We start from the raw sequence: 15466 nt of genomic DNA on the forward strand, positions 1-15466 counted from the left end.
TTCTCAGTCTGTTCCTTTATCAGAATGTATGTCTTCTGCTTTTAATAATCCCTTAAGAATCAAGGTTTCTATGATAAGTAGTTCCATATGTATGAATTTGGAATGATATATGTGATTTCTACAACTACCTAAAATCTCAATAAAGCATATTGTTTCATTTATTTTACTAAGGTCTTTCCGAGTCTGATGAGAATTGTAAAAGATTTATGGATAGGTGTATGCCTGAAGCATTTAAAAAGGTAAGAAAAATGTGCTGGGCTGATTTTTTTTTTTTTTTTTTTGGTGGGGGTGAAGCTGAACAGGCTTTTTGTTTCAGTTTTAGTTTTTCATATGTGAGCCCAGTTTATGAATCCTGTTCAACTAAGTAAGGCTCTACTATGAAAAAAATAGCTCTGAATTTGGGGCTCAGAAATGATTTGTTTCTTCTATATTTATTCTTTACACATTTCTTCATTTAATATCGCTTTTACTTTCTTCTGTTTAACTGCTAAAGAATAGGTTAAGGCTCATACTAGGAAATTAGACATCTTACTAAACTATGGATTGTGGCACTTAGATAATATTTATTTATGAAAATATAGGTTGTTTTGTACTCACTATTCTACTGAGACAGAAGTGGATGTTTAAACTACAGGAAGTTTAACTGGATTGAATATTGTATCTGGCAAAACGACATGCAGACGGCAGCATCTCTTTTGGACCTGGACTGATGTGCTCGCCCCCATTCTGGTCACATCTGCTATAAAGCAGTTTTTCTTAATAGTGAGAATAGAAGATCATAGGACTTGTGTTTCTGAAAGCAGTCTAACTCGGCATGGCTGCCTCTGCAGGACTTGAGTCCTGAATCCCAGCAAGAGCAGAGACAACGTCACAGACACTGTTGTTTTTTCCCAGCATATAGCCAGTGCCAAGAACAGAGAAAGAGCTCGGTAAATCTTTGTTGAATGAATAAATGAGTCTCCTGCTGTCTCAGTAGTTCTGGGTTTTGACATCCATTTTTGTCTCAAATGCAAGTAAGTTACTACAACTACAGATGGATGAAGTTTGTATTTATCATAAAACCCAGTAAAATAAACTGTTCATTTGCAAACTATTATTCCTGTCTGCATTTTGACAGAATCTCCATTGATTCGAGGCTTAAGGGAGACCAAAACTAATTTTAGGATCGAAAACAGCTTCATCTTTGTAAAAAGGGAGCAATCTTTTAAAATTGTCATTTGGGCCGGGATTGTATGGAATCAAGATTTCTCTTCATTGTGGATGAATTCATCTCCCATTTTGTAGTTTTGTGGTTGTAACTTTTTAAAGAATTTTGTTAAGAATTACAGTAGCTGTTAAAAATAGCAGCCCTTTTATAATGTAACCACTGTGACACAGCACACTGGTCATGGGAGACCCCCTCTCCCAACAGCACGAGAGATGACCACCCTGCACGAGGACATCACCACATGGTCGGTACCGGAATCAGATGGGTTATATTCTTTGCAGCTAAAGGTGGAGAGACTCTATACAGTCAGCAAAAACAAGGCCGGGAGCTGACTGTGGCTCAGATCATAAACTCCTTATTCAAAATTTGGGCTTAAATTGAAGACAGTAGGGAAAACCACTAGACCGACCATTCAGGTATGACCTAAATCAAATCCCTTATGATTATGCAGTAGAAGTGACAGATAGATTCAGGGAATTAGATCTGGTAGACAAGAGTGCCTGAAGAACTTTGAATGGAGGTTTGCAACATTGTACAAGAGGCAGTGACCAAAATCATCCCCCAAAAGAAGAAATGCAAGAAGGCAAAGTGGTTGTCTGAGATGGCCTTACAAATAGCTAAGAAAAGAAGAGAAGCAAAAGGCGAAAGGGAAAGATATACCCACATGGAAACAGAGTTCCAGAGAATAGCAAGGAGAGATAAGAAGGCCTTTTTAAATGAACAATGCAAAGAAATAAAGGAAAACAATAGAATGGTAAAGTGTAGAGATCTCTTCAGGAAAATTGGAGATATCAAATGAACATTTTATGCCAAGATGTGCACAATAAAGGACAGAAATGACAAGGACCTGACAGAAGTGGAAGAGCTTAAAAAGGTGGCAAGAATACACAGACCTATACAAAAAAAGTCTTAATGACCCAGATAACCACAATGTTGTTACCAATTACTCACCTAGAGCCAAGACATCCTGGAATGCAAAGTCAAGTCGTATTAGGAAGCATTACAACAAACAAAACTAGCAGAGGTGATGGAAGTCTAGTTGAGCTATTTCAAATCCCAAAAGATTGTGCTGTTAAAGTGCTACACTCAATATGCCAGCAAATTTGCAAAACTCAAAACAGTGGCTATAGAACTGGAGAAGGTCAGTTTTCATTCCAATCCCAAAGCAAGACAATGACAAAGAATGTTCCAACTGCCATATAATTGCACTCATTTCATATGCTAGGACGGTAATGCTCAAAATCCCTCAAGCTAGGCTTCAGCAGTATGTAAACTGAGTACTTCCAGATTTACAAACTGGATTTAGAAAAGGCAGAGAAACCAGAGATCAAAGTGCTAACATCCGTTGGACCATAGAAAAAGCAAGGGAATTACAGAAAAACATCCATTGCTGCTTCATTGACTATGCTAAAGCCTTTGCCTGTGTGGATCACAACAAACTATGGAAAACTCTTTAAAGAGATGGAAATACCAGACTATGTTACCTAACTCCTGAGAAACCTCTATGCAGGTCAAGAAGCAACAGTTAGAACCAGACTGGTTCAAAATTGGGAAAAGAGTGCATCAAGTCTTTATATTGTCACTCTGCTTATTTATATGCAGAGTACATCATGTGAAATGCTGGGCTGAATGAATCCCAAGATTGCTGGGAGAAATATCAACAACCTCAGATATGCAGGTGATACCATTCTAAAGGTAGAAAATGAAAGGGAACTAAAGAGCTTCTTGATGAGGGTGATAGAGAAAAGTGAAAAAGCTGGTTTAAAACTCAAAAAAACTAAGTTTCAAAAAGCTAAGATCATGGCATCCAGTCCGATCACTTCATGGCAAATAGATGGGGAAAAATGGAAACAGTGGCAGATTTTATTTTCTTGGGCTCCAAAATCACTGTGGACGGTGACTGCAGCCACTAAATTAAAAGACACTTACTCCTTGGAAGAAAAGCTATGACAAACCTAGACAGTGTACTAATAAGCAGAGACATTACTTTGCTGACAAAGGTCCATATAGTCAAAGCTGTGGTTTTTCCAGTAATCATGTATGGACGTGATAGTTGGACCATAAAGAAAACTGAGCACCAAAGAATTGATGCTTTCAAATTGTGGTGCTGGAAAAGACTCTTGAGAGTCTCTTGGACAGCAAGGAGATCGAACCAGTCAATTCTAAAGGAAATCAACCCTGAATATTCATTGGAAGGACTGATGGCTGAAGCTGCAATACTTTGGCCACCTGATGCAAGGAGCTGATTCATTGGGAACGACCCTGATGCTAGAAAAGAGTGAGAAGAGAAGGAGGCAACAGAGAATGAGATGGTTAGATAGCGTCACCAACTCAATGGACTTGAATGTGAACAAATCCAGGGAGATAGTGAAGGACAGGGAAGCCTTGCATGTGGGGTCCATGGAATCCCAAAGAGTTGGACTTGACTTAGTGACTGAACAGCAGCAACAGCAGCAAACTGTTTGTAAAAGTGTAACAAATGGTCAAGTGGTTGTTGGGAGTTTTTTTTCTATAAAACTCTGAGCACATAAGTATCTTGCATTGTGTTCATTGTCATTCAATTATTAGAATTTAGAGCTATTAAAAAGATTTCTCTCAACCAGAAGAGCTACAGAATTCTGTTTCTTTAGACTTGTGTTTCCTGATATGATAACTCTCCCTGCCCTCTTCCCTGGGCTTTTCTTATAAGCTGCCTGTTTTTTAAAAACAGAAAAAAAATAATTAAGAGTGTAAATAATAAGCAGTTGTGTGAATAAGGTGCAGAAAAGGAATTTTGTTGTAATTTCTAGTTTCTTCACCTTTCATCTTCAGGCTAGCCTAGATTCTAGTGTATTCAGGCAGGTAAAAGCATGTAAATCTGGTCATAGTGCATAGTGATGTTTAAACCTTGTATACCTTTTCCCCACAGGGTGCTACTTGTCCTGCCCACCTTAATCTGGAAAGTAGATAGGACTCCCATTTTCAAAGTAAAAACTGAACAAATGAGATGGCAACAGAGGGAGTGGTGCTTAGCCCACATAAATTTTATTTTGTTACATGTGCTTAGTTGCTCAGTCCTGTCCAACTCTTTGCAACCCCATGGACTGTAGCCTGCCAGGCTCCTCTGTCTGTGGGGATTTTTGTTGTTATATGGAGCTTCTTCAATCTTAATCTCTGCTTTATTTTGCTTTATTATATGTTTTAAGTATAGGAAGGATAGATAGGCAGGCAAAAGAATTCTGGCAAAAAATACTAACTCGTTGGCTTATATAAAATCAGTCTTATGGTTATTGTTCATTTGAGCAAGTGGTGCAGCTAGTTGCTATATAGAAAGTCTAAAGCTGAGGTTTTTCCTTTACTGCTAAAGAAGTTTGGATTATTTCAGGATCTTAACCCTCTTGTTAAGTGGTTCTCAGTGTGGCCAAGGTGAAATTTTAATACCACAGTATTTTCCCTCTCAATGGAAATCTTACAAAAACATGAAACCACTGTACCCATTTGCTAGTATTTTATTAAGTGGAATCCTTTGATTTCTCATTCCCTGTTCTGGTGGTTATTCCTGAGTTAGACTTCCCCAAGGACTTAGATCAAAGTGGGGAACTCCAAAGATGAAGATTTTAGATTCTTATATGCCTTTTCCTTCCTTCCTTTTTTTTTTTTTTTAAATCTGAGATACTGATTATAAGATGTACCATTATGTTATACTCTGTGTTTTATATTTCAGAAAAATAACTGCAAAGTAAGCAGTGTTATAATGCCGTATCACTTAGAGCTATTTTTGATTTACTTAAACTTTAAAAAAAATTGAATATTAACTTTTATGCACACCAGAAAAGAAAACACAATCAAAATAAATTGGCAAGATATTCCTAAAAATTTTTTTCCCACTCAGAGCCATGCTGCCATCTGGTCAACAGGTGGGAAGATCCGTTTCTGTTTCTGAGATATAAATAATATGAAGAGAATGTGCATGTTCAAATCACGAAATACAGCATCCATTTCTTAGATTCCAGGAATGTTGATTAATAGTGACAGCCAAAGCATACTCATCATAAAGCCTTGCTGATACTTTCACATTCATTATACCTTTTGGTATTTTAATATTTGTAACGTCTCTGTTAAGTGGGTAGGAGTTGTGCCTGTCATGAGACAGGAGAACTGAGTCTCTGGGAACCCAGGTAAATTCGCCCAAGGCCATGCAGCTAGAAAATAGTAGTGCCAGAAGTGAGCTCAGGTTCTTTCTTACTCTTCACCATTTCACCTCCCCTAGTAAAAATGAAAGGTAGAGAAACAATAAACATTCTCTTTTAACAAACTGTTTTAATATAAGGGAATTAAAGTTCAAAAAATAAAGCTAAGTGTTGACTGAAATAAATGAACGAGTAAATGGACTGCGGCTATGGGTCTGTTAAAGCAAGTCATATGCATAAAAGTATTATGATAATAATTGCTTGATTATTGTAAAGAAAATGCAGACATTTTTTTTTTCTTTCCGAATAAGACTGTAAACTGCCCTTTTTGTTTTTATAGCTCCTGACATCAAGTGCTGTTCACAAGTGGGGTACTGAAATTCATGAAGGGATCTACAACATGTTGATGCTATTAATAGAACTGGTTGCAGAGAGAATAAAACAAGATCCAATTCCCACCAGTCTGTTGGCTGTGCTTACAATGGTACAGTATGTCTAAAATGAAGTCCTTTGCATTTTGGTTTTGTTTAAAATACCTATTACCTTCTGACTAGTAATTAGTAATGAGTCATAATGATATTATCGTTAAAGACATTCTTATATTTTTAAAGCAGAGCAGCCATTCTGTGCTTTCAGTTTTAAAGAAATATATTAAATAGAATGAATAAAATGGTTAAATTGCTTAATGATTAATTAGAATGATTAAATAGCTTTCCCTTTTGTCTCCCTTATTATTCACATCATAAATACTGTCATATAGGGTGCTGATGTAGTTTGGTTTCCAGGCTTTCCTCTGATTAGTAACTAGCTGCAAGAGCAAGCAGGGCTCATGTGTTCCCTCCTGCCTTTTTTTGCTGGGGCCGTCTCATGCAGCATCTGAGATCTTAGTTCCCCAGTCAGGTATGCAACCCATGCCCCTTGCACTGGGAGCATGGAGTCTTAACCACTGGGCTGCCGGGAAGTCCCTGCCTCCTAACTTCTGTCTTCACTGCCTTGTTGCCCATCTCTACTGGTGGCGGCCCTAGGACATTTGCAGTGTTGGCTTCACCTTGCCTTGGATCAGACCTCTGGTCCTAATTCCTCCATCTCTTTCCCCATAGCAAACATTGAAAAAAGCAGGAGAGTGGTACCTTGGCCATTTGCTCCTCAGCACTTGCTAAGGAGTATGTTTTGTTGAGATACTTGAAAGATTCCATTAATGAGGAAGTCCAAGGTGATATTTTTATCTTCTTTTCTAATGCTAATATGTGTTGCTATAGAAATAGATAATAATAATGTTTCTCTGTTCTGTTTGTATCTAGGCTTTTAATCCTGATAATGAATACCATTTTAAAAACAGAATGAAAGTGTCTCAAAGGAATTGGGCAGAAGTATTTGGAGAGGGAAATATGTTTGCTATTTCACCTGTATCTACTTTCCAAAAGGTAAACATAGTTTTGTTTCATAGTTTTATAAATAAATGTATTGAAAAAGATTTTGTCTGCTACAGAAATGACAGTTTACATGGAAAGATTAAAACAGCCCATGAAAAATGGCAAATACTCCATGTAGCTCATAAAATAGCTCAATATTTCAACAGTTTTTTCAGCTATTGCATATTTTTCCATAACTGTTAATTAACTTCATGAGGAACTTTATAGATTTGAAATGTTTGGTGAAATAAGAAATGACTGCATGACATGAAAAGTGCCCTATTTATTCAATTACCAGAACCCCTGTTTAATGGGTGTCCCAGTTTCTTAGAGACATTTGAGAAGCTAGAGCATTTGAAATTATTTGAAATGACTACTTATTGCTAGAAAAAATAGTAATTAATCTCATGTATAATTTTCTTCTAAACTCCACAAGCTTTAAAGCTTTTGTTTTTTTTCAAGTACAGGCCAATAGCTTCATTTTATATTTAAAGATCTACAACGTCCAGTAACCTACCCACAAAGAGCACATAATTCAGTGTGTTGATCAAACACTGTTTTGGTTTTGGAGAAATATTTGAAAGAAGTCAACGTAGTAGATAGGAAACTTGTCCATTGCTTTAGTAGAAGCAGAGATTTAGTTCAGTGATCGTTTGTTGAACATTTGCTGTGTGTCTGGCATTATTCTAGATTTTGGAGATATAAATAAATAATTCTTGCATAGATAGTTCTTGCCCTTAGTATAAAGAGTAATAAGACATCGTTTCTAACTTACAGCATAGTGGAGGAAATAGGAAAGAAAAAAAATCACAGTGTAACAAACAACAGGTGCAATTGTAATAATAATGTGCTGCTGCTGCTGCTAAGTCGCTTCAGTTGTGTCCGACTCTGTGCGACCCCATAGACGGCAGCCCACCAGGCTCCCCCGTCCCTGGGATTCTCCAGGCAAGAACACTGGAGTGGGTTGCCACTTCCTTCTCCAATGCATGAAAGTGAAAAGTAAAAGTGAAGTCGCTCAGTCGTGTCCAGCTCTTCGCGACCCCATGGACTGCACCCTACCAGGCTCCTCTGTCCATGGGATTTTCCAGGCAAGAGTACTGGAGTGGGGTGCCCTTGCCTTCTCCAATAATGTGCTATTCATGGGATATAGGGAAAGGAGTTGCCACCTTGGAGGGTTGGGCAGTACTCCAGGGAGGAGGTGAGAGCTGAGTGGAAAGGACAGTGGGTATATCCTGTGAAATTTAACCTCCACAGCAGCTCTGTGAGTTAGGTATTATTTTCACCCCCATTTTGTAGATGAGAAATTTGAGGCACACAGAGGTTAAGTACTGGTCCAAATTCACAAGCCTAGTTATAGCAGGGGCCTATGCGAGCTAGCACCATAGTCTACATTCTTTATGTAGCCTTGCCTCTCAAGATATTAAAATCTCATCTTCAATATTGTCGTGACTGTTAAATGACAAATGTATACAAAAACACTGAACACAGTGGGTCACTTTTGTAAGTACTCAGCAAGTGTTCTTTCTCTCCCCTGCCCAGTTTACATATGCAGCAACAGACACCCAGAAACGTTCAGTCTCTAATTTCCTCTCGTTACCAGGAAAGGAATTCTCTCCTACAAAGGCCCTATATACGCTCTCCTCTCCTATTGCCTTCTCAAGCATTTTACACCTTAGCATTTCTGTTCTTTCTTTGGTATGCTCAATTTTTTTCTCTTTATTGATTACTCCCATTGTGTATTACATGGTTTAGTATTTTCCTGTCTTTAAAAATTCTGCCTTTGATACTGCATCCATCTCTAGCTTCAGCATTGTGCTCTGTCCCTCTTCACAACCAACCAGATGCAAGTTTCCATGTTCTTCCCTCTGTTATTCTTTTAGTGCTTTACTCTGACATTTTAACTTACGAACTAAACAAAGCATACATTTCATCACTGTCTTCACCCTGAGCAGTACATGTAAACCTTGGTACGTTCCGTGTGCTCATTCCTCACCTGACTCATCCTTTTGTCTTTATTATGCATTGTCTTAGTCCTCTCCTATCATTTTATTCCCCTCAGATAGGTACCATCAACCTTATTTTATGCGGTACTTTGACTCAGCCCTGTTTACACGCTATCTCTTTGTGTACCGTTTCGCCTGTATTTCAAGTCTTCCATTGGGATAATTTTTCTTCTTCCTGGACTGCGTGCTGTAAATTGTCCTCTCATAAGGGGTCCATTGGTGGCTGAGTCTTTGTTTTTGATGGCCTAACTTTGATTTTATTTTCTATTAGTTGAAGAACATTTTCTGTGGGTTTTAAATTCTAGATTGATATGTTTTGTGTCAGAATATCACAGATATCATTTCAGTGTCTTCTGGCTTTGAGTATTGCTTTTGAAAGTTGACTGATGGTCTGACTATTGTTTGTTTTTAAGAAGTCTTCTTTTCATGGCTATGTTTTAAGATCTATTTCTTTTAGATATTTGGCAGTTTGACTCTCACTGCAGTTAACTGAGATACTCTTTTTGTATATTTTGCCTCAGATACATTGAATTTCCAAAACTAAGGATGTATATCTTGTATCAATTCTGGAAAATCCTCAGCCATTACCTTTTAAAATACTGCCTTTCCCCCAATAGTCTCTTCTTCTAGAACTGTGGCTACATGTTTGACCTTCTCATTCTGTCCTTATGTCCCTTAACCTCTTTCATGTATTTTGTCTGTTTGTTTTCCTGTGCAGTGTTTGAGATGACATTTTTCAGATCTGTGGTCCAGTTCGACTCTACTTGTTTCTAATTATCTCATATTCTTGACTCATATTTTCAGTCTCCTCCTTGTTTAATGCTTAACTTATATGCTATGTCTGATATCTAAAAACTGATCTGATTCTGCCAACTTTTACTCACTTTGTTTTGTTTATGTGTGTGTAGAAAAAAATATTTATACTTGTTTCTTTATTTTTCTATGAACTTAAGTTTCTTGGAATTGAGGAACATTTTTTGAGGCCTGAGTTGCAAGTTCTTTCCTCCAAAAAGGATTTACTTCTTCTGGGTGCCTGGGAATACTATGATTTGGGACCACTTTAGAATATTCAGCTTAAGGTTTTTCAGACCATAAAGTCAATTTGAATTAGAACAGCAAAGCCATGTGAGGGCAATTAGATGTTTATAAATTCCTGGAGAATTTTTTTCTCCTCACCATCCAGTAGCAGAGTCAAGGTAGGCAGTCTTCCTTGTTTCCATTCCACAGGTAAGTCTATTTCAGTTCACCTTAAGCTCAGGCTGTAGCGCTTTGGGTTCTTGCTTTATATGGCAACCTCTTCTTAGTCTCTGAGCCCCGTGTTGGCATGTGTCCTGCTTCTGAGCCACCATAAGGCTATGAAAATGGAAGCTAGAGATCGCCTCAGTTCCTTAGATGCCTGCAGTATGAAAGCTGGCCTCACGGTTTCTTTACTTCACAGGATTTCTACTTTCTCTCTCTCTCTTTTTTTTTTTTTTTTTTTGGTTACACTTCTGAGGACCTTTTGCCAACTCAGTTCTATGTTTTAAAAGATTTTTTTTTTTAATTTTTTTTTTTAAGCTGTGGTGGATCTTTGTTGCTGTGAGCAGGCTTTCTCTAGTTGTAGCGAGTGGGGACTACTGTCCAGCTGCAGTGTGGTGACTTCTCCTGTGGCGCAGAGGTTCTAGGCGTGCAGGCTTCAGCAGTTGGACACGGGAGCTCGGTAGTTGCAGCTCTCCAGGCTCTAGAGCACTGGCTCAGTAGCTGTGGTGCATGGGCTTAGTTGCTCCGCAGCATGTGGTATCTTCCTAGACCAGGGATTGAACCGGAGTCCAGGGATTGAACCGGAGTCCCTTGCATTGCAAGGGAGGTTCTTAACTACTGGACCACCAGGGAAGCCCTTAAGTGTTTTATGTAGTTGTTTTCAGTTGGAGAGATGTTTGGGGCAACTAGACCGAAGTTTCCATTAGGTCTTCAAGGCATTCCGTTCCTCCTCCTTTTGCCACCAGTTCCCCGACACTGCTGTCATTAAGGTACTGTGCTTCTAGATCCAGAGGAACTACCTCTTGACCCAGTCAGCATCAGTGGTCACAGTTTCTTCTTCCTTGAAACTTCCTTCCTACAGTCTTTTGCTCTCTGCCTGCCCCCTCAGCTACCTCTCCTTTCTTGACTCATCCAGAGCCACCTTCTCTTCGTTCACCATACTCTCTGTAAGAAATAGCTTCCATTCTTACAGATCTAAATGTCATCTTTGTGCTGATGGCCCTCCGCTTTATATCTCTGTGGCCCAGACCTCTTTCCTGAGCACAGCAGACTTGAAGAGCCAGCTGCCTCCACTTGGTTACCACAGAGACATCTCAGACTGTGCCTGAAGCAGAACTTCATTATGTTTCCCCAGCCTTCATTCTCTACCCTTCAATAAATGGCATTGCCATCTACCTAGATGCCCAAGCTGAAAACATAGGAATCAGCCGTGATTCATATTCATATCCAAACCATAAACAGGCCCTTTGATTTAATCTCACATAGATCTTCAGTTGATGTCTCTCTGTTTCTTCTGCCACCATCCCATCCAAACACCATCATGTCCTGCCTAATTACTACACTAGTCTTCCCTCTTTTATCTCTGCTTTTCACTTGTTAGTCGTTTTCTTTCCATTCTCCACATAATTGTAAGAGTCCCCTTAAAACATAAAATGTATCATTTTCTTGCTTGAAACACCTCTGTTGCTTTCCTTCTAATCAGAGTCTACAAATTTCTGCATGATCCAGCTTTTCTTCTCTCTACAGTTTCATCTGTGCCATTCTCCCCTGCTCACCACCTCCCACTTGGGAGAGTTGCCTCTCCGATTTTCAGATGAAGGTAGGCTTTTCTGCCTTCCCCAAACAGGACCTTTTCCATTTTAGCCTCTGCCTGGACTGTTCTTTGAATGGCTAAATCTGTCTCATCCTTTAAGTTCTAGATAAAGACCACCTTTTCAAAGAGATTTTTTATGACCACCACTCTGAACAGAGTGGGCTCTTATTTCTCATTTGAGGACCTTTTGTGGAAATGCACAACCTGAATGAATTATGTGTTGGTTTACTTGTCTTTATTGCCCCTGCTGGAATATGAATTACATGAAAGCAGGTACCACATCTCTTCTTCATCACTGTTCTGTATCCAGCCACTGGAACATTATGCAGCTTCTAGAACAGTGAATGCTTGAGAGAGGAAACAAAGTCAAAGAAAAGGAGGAAAAAAGAAGTGCTTACTCTAGGACACTAATTAATGGTACAGCTGGGACTAAATCTTTAATCTCTTGATTCTTGATTTGCTACTCTGAGTTAATAATTATTTATCCTGTACCTCAGGAAAGTTAAACAACTGATCTCACCTACCCAAAATGCATAAATGCTTTGTATTGTAGCAATCCCATCAAAATACAGACTGACTTCTAAAATTTTCAGTAATGTCAAAGATTCACATTAAGAAACATTTGGGAAAACCTTTTGAAATATTTTTTAAATGTTAAATTTTTTTCCAACTTTCTGTTTTAGGATAAAAGAAATATGAGAGTTAGTCCATTTCAATTTCTGTTTTCTTTTCTCATAGGAGCCTCATGGATGGGTTGTGGATTTGGTAAATAAGGTATACAGCTTTTGTTAATATGGGCATGTTTTTCATTTTCTAATGAACTTTCCTAGAGTTTTAGGTAGATGACAGCTACAGAGAATAATCAGATATGTTTTATCCTTTCTTCCTCTTTTTTATATGGGCTGTTTAAACAGATAAACATCAGCCTTAGGACTTAGTACATCTCCTGTAGTGTATCACAGGAGCATTAGAATTATCTTTGTGGTGACTCTGAAGATCAGGGTTATAAGCATATTGATAAAGTAGAATGTGAGCTGTAGTTGCTTGCTAAATTATTAAAGTATAGTATTTTAAAATTAACGTATACCTTTTTTCTTCTCAGTTTGGAGAATTAGGTGGATTTGCAGCAATCCAAGCCAAGCTCCATTCAGAAGATATAGAACTTGGGGTAAGTTAAACCACTGTATGTACAGTGTGGAAGTTCACTTTATTGAGTTTGCTGTGTAACCCCCGGGACATTGTCTGGACACATTAAATTAAATGTTAAAACTCAAGTTAATCTTTATAGGAGTAGCTCCCATGGTTCTGATAACCACAGAAATGTTTGCTCTTTCTTAATCATAATAACCAAATTTCAGTGTAGAGCGTTTGGTTGTGCTGTTTTGGGTTTTTTTTCCCACCACATTCATTTCTCTTTGTGATGTTTTTCTCTTAAACTCCTTACTTGTAGTGGTTATATGAAATTATCTTGCTGTTTAGGGATAATTGCTGTGTGTGGCAAGTATATGTGTATATAGCAATCTTACACCTCAGTTAAGTCACAACTTATTTATAGTACCAGAAGCAAATAAAATATTTTAAGATTGTTCAGTCAGCTTTTTGGTATTACAGAGATTCATAGGTAATAAAGGGCTATAACCGGAGCTTAGAATCACCCCTCAGGTGCAGTACCAGTATGTTTTCATGTCAACTTCATTTTCTCAGAAAGTTTAACCTTATGGTAAGGGGAATAACTTCATCTTTAATTTTTCACAGACTGCTGACTTGTTTGTAACTGAAAGCACTTCATTCTGTTCTCTGATCATTCAATTAGAAACTATTATGTACTTGCCATGTAGAAGACACTGTGCCAGCTACAGCAAATTGACCAGAGTAGAAAATGTTGTAAAATAATATGTCTGAGTGATACAAATTGTGCTTAGAGTAATACCCGTTATTTCTGTGGACCATGGCTTATCAGCTAACCCTATTGGTCCACCTTTGCATGAGAGTAGTAACAACAGTCAAGGAGAGAGACTGGCGCTCTGCTTGGTAATAGACTATTGCTTGCTGCCCACTGCTTACTCTTGAAGATCAGAGATCAGCCAGATCATGAATACTTCTAGTGACACTGGTCAGAGGCCTCTTCTCCCTCCCTGAGCCTTGATAGATTCTTAGGTTGTCATTTTGATCCCCATTAAACGGATCAAGTATGTTAGAGAGGACTTTATTGACCTGGAAGATAATAGGTAGTGACTGAAAAAGCAAGACAAAACAAAACCTATTCAGATAGAGGGATTTATCCAGCTTGCTTATTTCTCAAGAACTGGCTATGTAGGTCACTGGGCAGTAATAGAAATAGACTTCATTTTTTTTAAAGGTTAAATGAAACACTCACTGATTTCCTGCAAAGTTTATTTAAACAAACAAGCAGAAGCCCAAAGTTTCTCCCCTACTTGGAGAAAACTGGCTAATGGTGAATATATAGAAATCTAGGCTTGTCCTCATTGTTATCAGATGTCTTGAGGCTAAAGATTTCTCTAAGATTTTTCCCTTCCTTTTTCATTTCTGCTGATGGTGTCTTTTTGTGTCAGTTTTTCCCTAATGGCTTAAAATTTTTCTGATTTGCTTGAGGGATGTTTTCGTTCCCATCTCAAAGTTTATAAAAGCACTCATTTCATTTTATACTCAAAACAATTTCATTTTTTAATCTTAGTTCTTGAGTTCATTTAGAATTTATTTATGTATGTCGCATAAGATAGAAATCCAGTTTTATTTTCTTCCAAAAGGGTAGCTAATTGTTATAAGATCTTCTGAAGAACATTCCTTTTTTTTTCCACAAGGTGTTTTTTTCACTATTTTGATTTGTTGTCTTTATCAAATGTCTGAGTCTGTGTATACGTGAATTGTTCCTGGACTTCTGTCATTCACTCATTTGGTCACTTTGCCATTTTGATAACTGTTTCTCTGTTATTTTCATTATTGGTAGTGCCAGTTTTGCTCAGCATCTTCCTTTTATCAAATTTTCTTGATCATTCTCATGTTTTCATTCTTCCGAATATGGGCAACATGTCAGGATCTCCTGCAGAAAGTGCCACCAAGATCATGTGTGGAATTATGTTCTGTTCGTAGGTGTGGAGAATTGACATGTTTATAGTACTAGTCCTTTCCCTTCAAGAACATGATCTTTCCTCATTTATTTGGACCATTTATGTATTTCTGTAAAGTTTTATAGATTTCTTAATGAAAGTCTTAAATGTTTTCTTTGTTAAAGGCACATTTTATTCCTTCCCCAGCTATTCTCTTGATTTTTCAAATAAAAATTTTTATTATTCTACAGTGTGAACTTTAGAATCATCCCATCCAAGCCTTGAAAGAAGTTTTATTGGCATAGTATGATTTAAGTTACATTAAATTTCTACAATAATTTAAGTGAATTGACATCTTTATCAGCTTTTCCTGCCCAAGAGTATAAAATGTTCTCTGACATATAGAAAAGGATTTGTTTAATGTTGAAAGGAAGTAACTTGCTCACATTTATTTCTCACATTTGCTGGTTTTTTTCAGGCCGTCTCAGCACTCGTGCAGCCCCTAGGGGTATGTGCAGAGTACCTCAATCCCTCAGTGGTGCAGGTAAGACAAACCATTTTACACTTACTTCAAACATGATCTCAGGCATACAAGCAGTAAAAATTATCTTTTTATCAGCTTGTTCAGAATTTTGTCTATCAGAATAACTGCTTTTTTTTTTTTTTCTGATTAGCTATCCTTGTAGTGAAAGTTTTATCAGAAGATAAATAAAAGTGATTAATAAGTTTTCGGTAATGTCTAAACATTTAAGGTTACTTATCTTTTCAGTTTAT

General features: G+C 37.7%; 1 protein-coding gene across 3 annotated transcripts in view; it reads left to right on the forward strand.

Moving 5' to 3' along the window:
• Window positions 1-15466, forward strand: part of USP24 (ubiquitin specific peptidase 24) — a 136342-nt gene that overhangs the window by 29803 nt on the left and 91073 nt on the right. For all 3 annotated transcript variants that reach the window (XM_043461184.1, XM_043461186.1, XM_043461185.1), the window contains exons 3-8: window positions 172-239; window positions 5717-5860; window positions 6678-6800; window positions 12363-12398; window positions 12727-12792; window positions 15171-15236. In XM_043461184.1, coding sequence (XP_043317119.1) covers window positions 172-239; window positions 5717-5860; window positions 6678-6800; window positions 12363-12398; window positions 12727-12792; window positions 15171-15236 — 503 coding nt within the window. The remainder of the gene's footprint in view (window positions 1-171; window positions 240-5716; window positions 5861-6677; window positions 6801-12362; window positions 12399-12726; window positions 12793-15170; window positions 15237-15466) is intronic.

This window comes from Cervus canadensis, chromosome 2 (assembly GCF_019320065.1).
Source record: "Cervus canadensis isolate Bull #8, Minnesota chromosome 2, ASM1932006v1, whole genome shotgun sequence".
In the NCBI taxonomy this organism is placed as follows: Eukaryota; Metazoa; Chordata; class Mammalia; order Artiodactyla; family Cervidae; genus Cervus; species Cervus canadensis.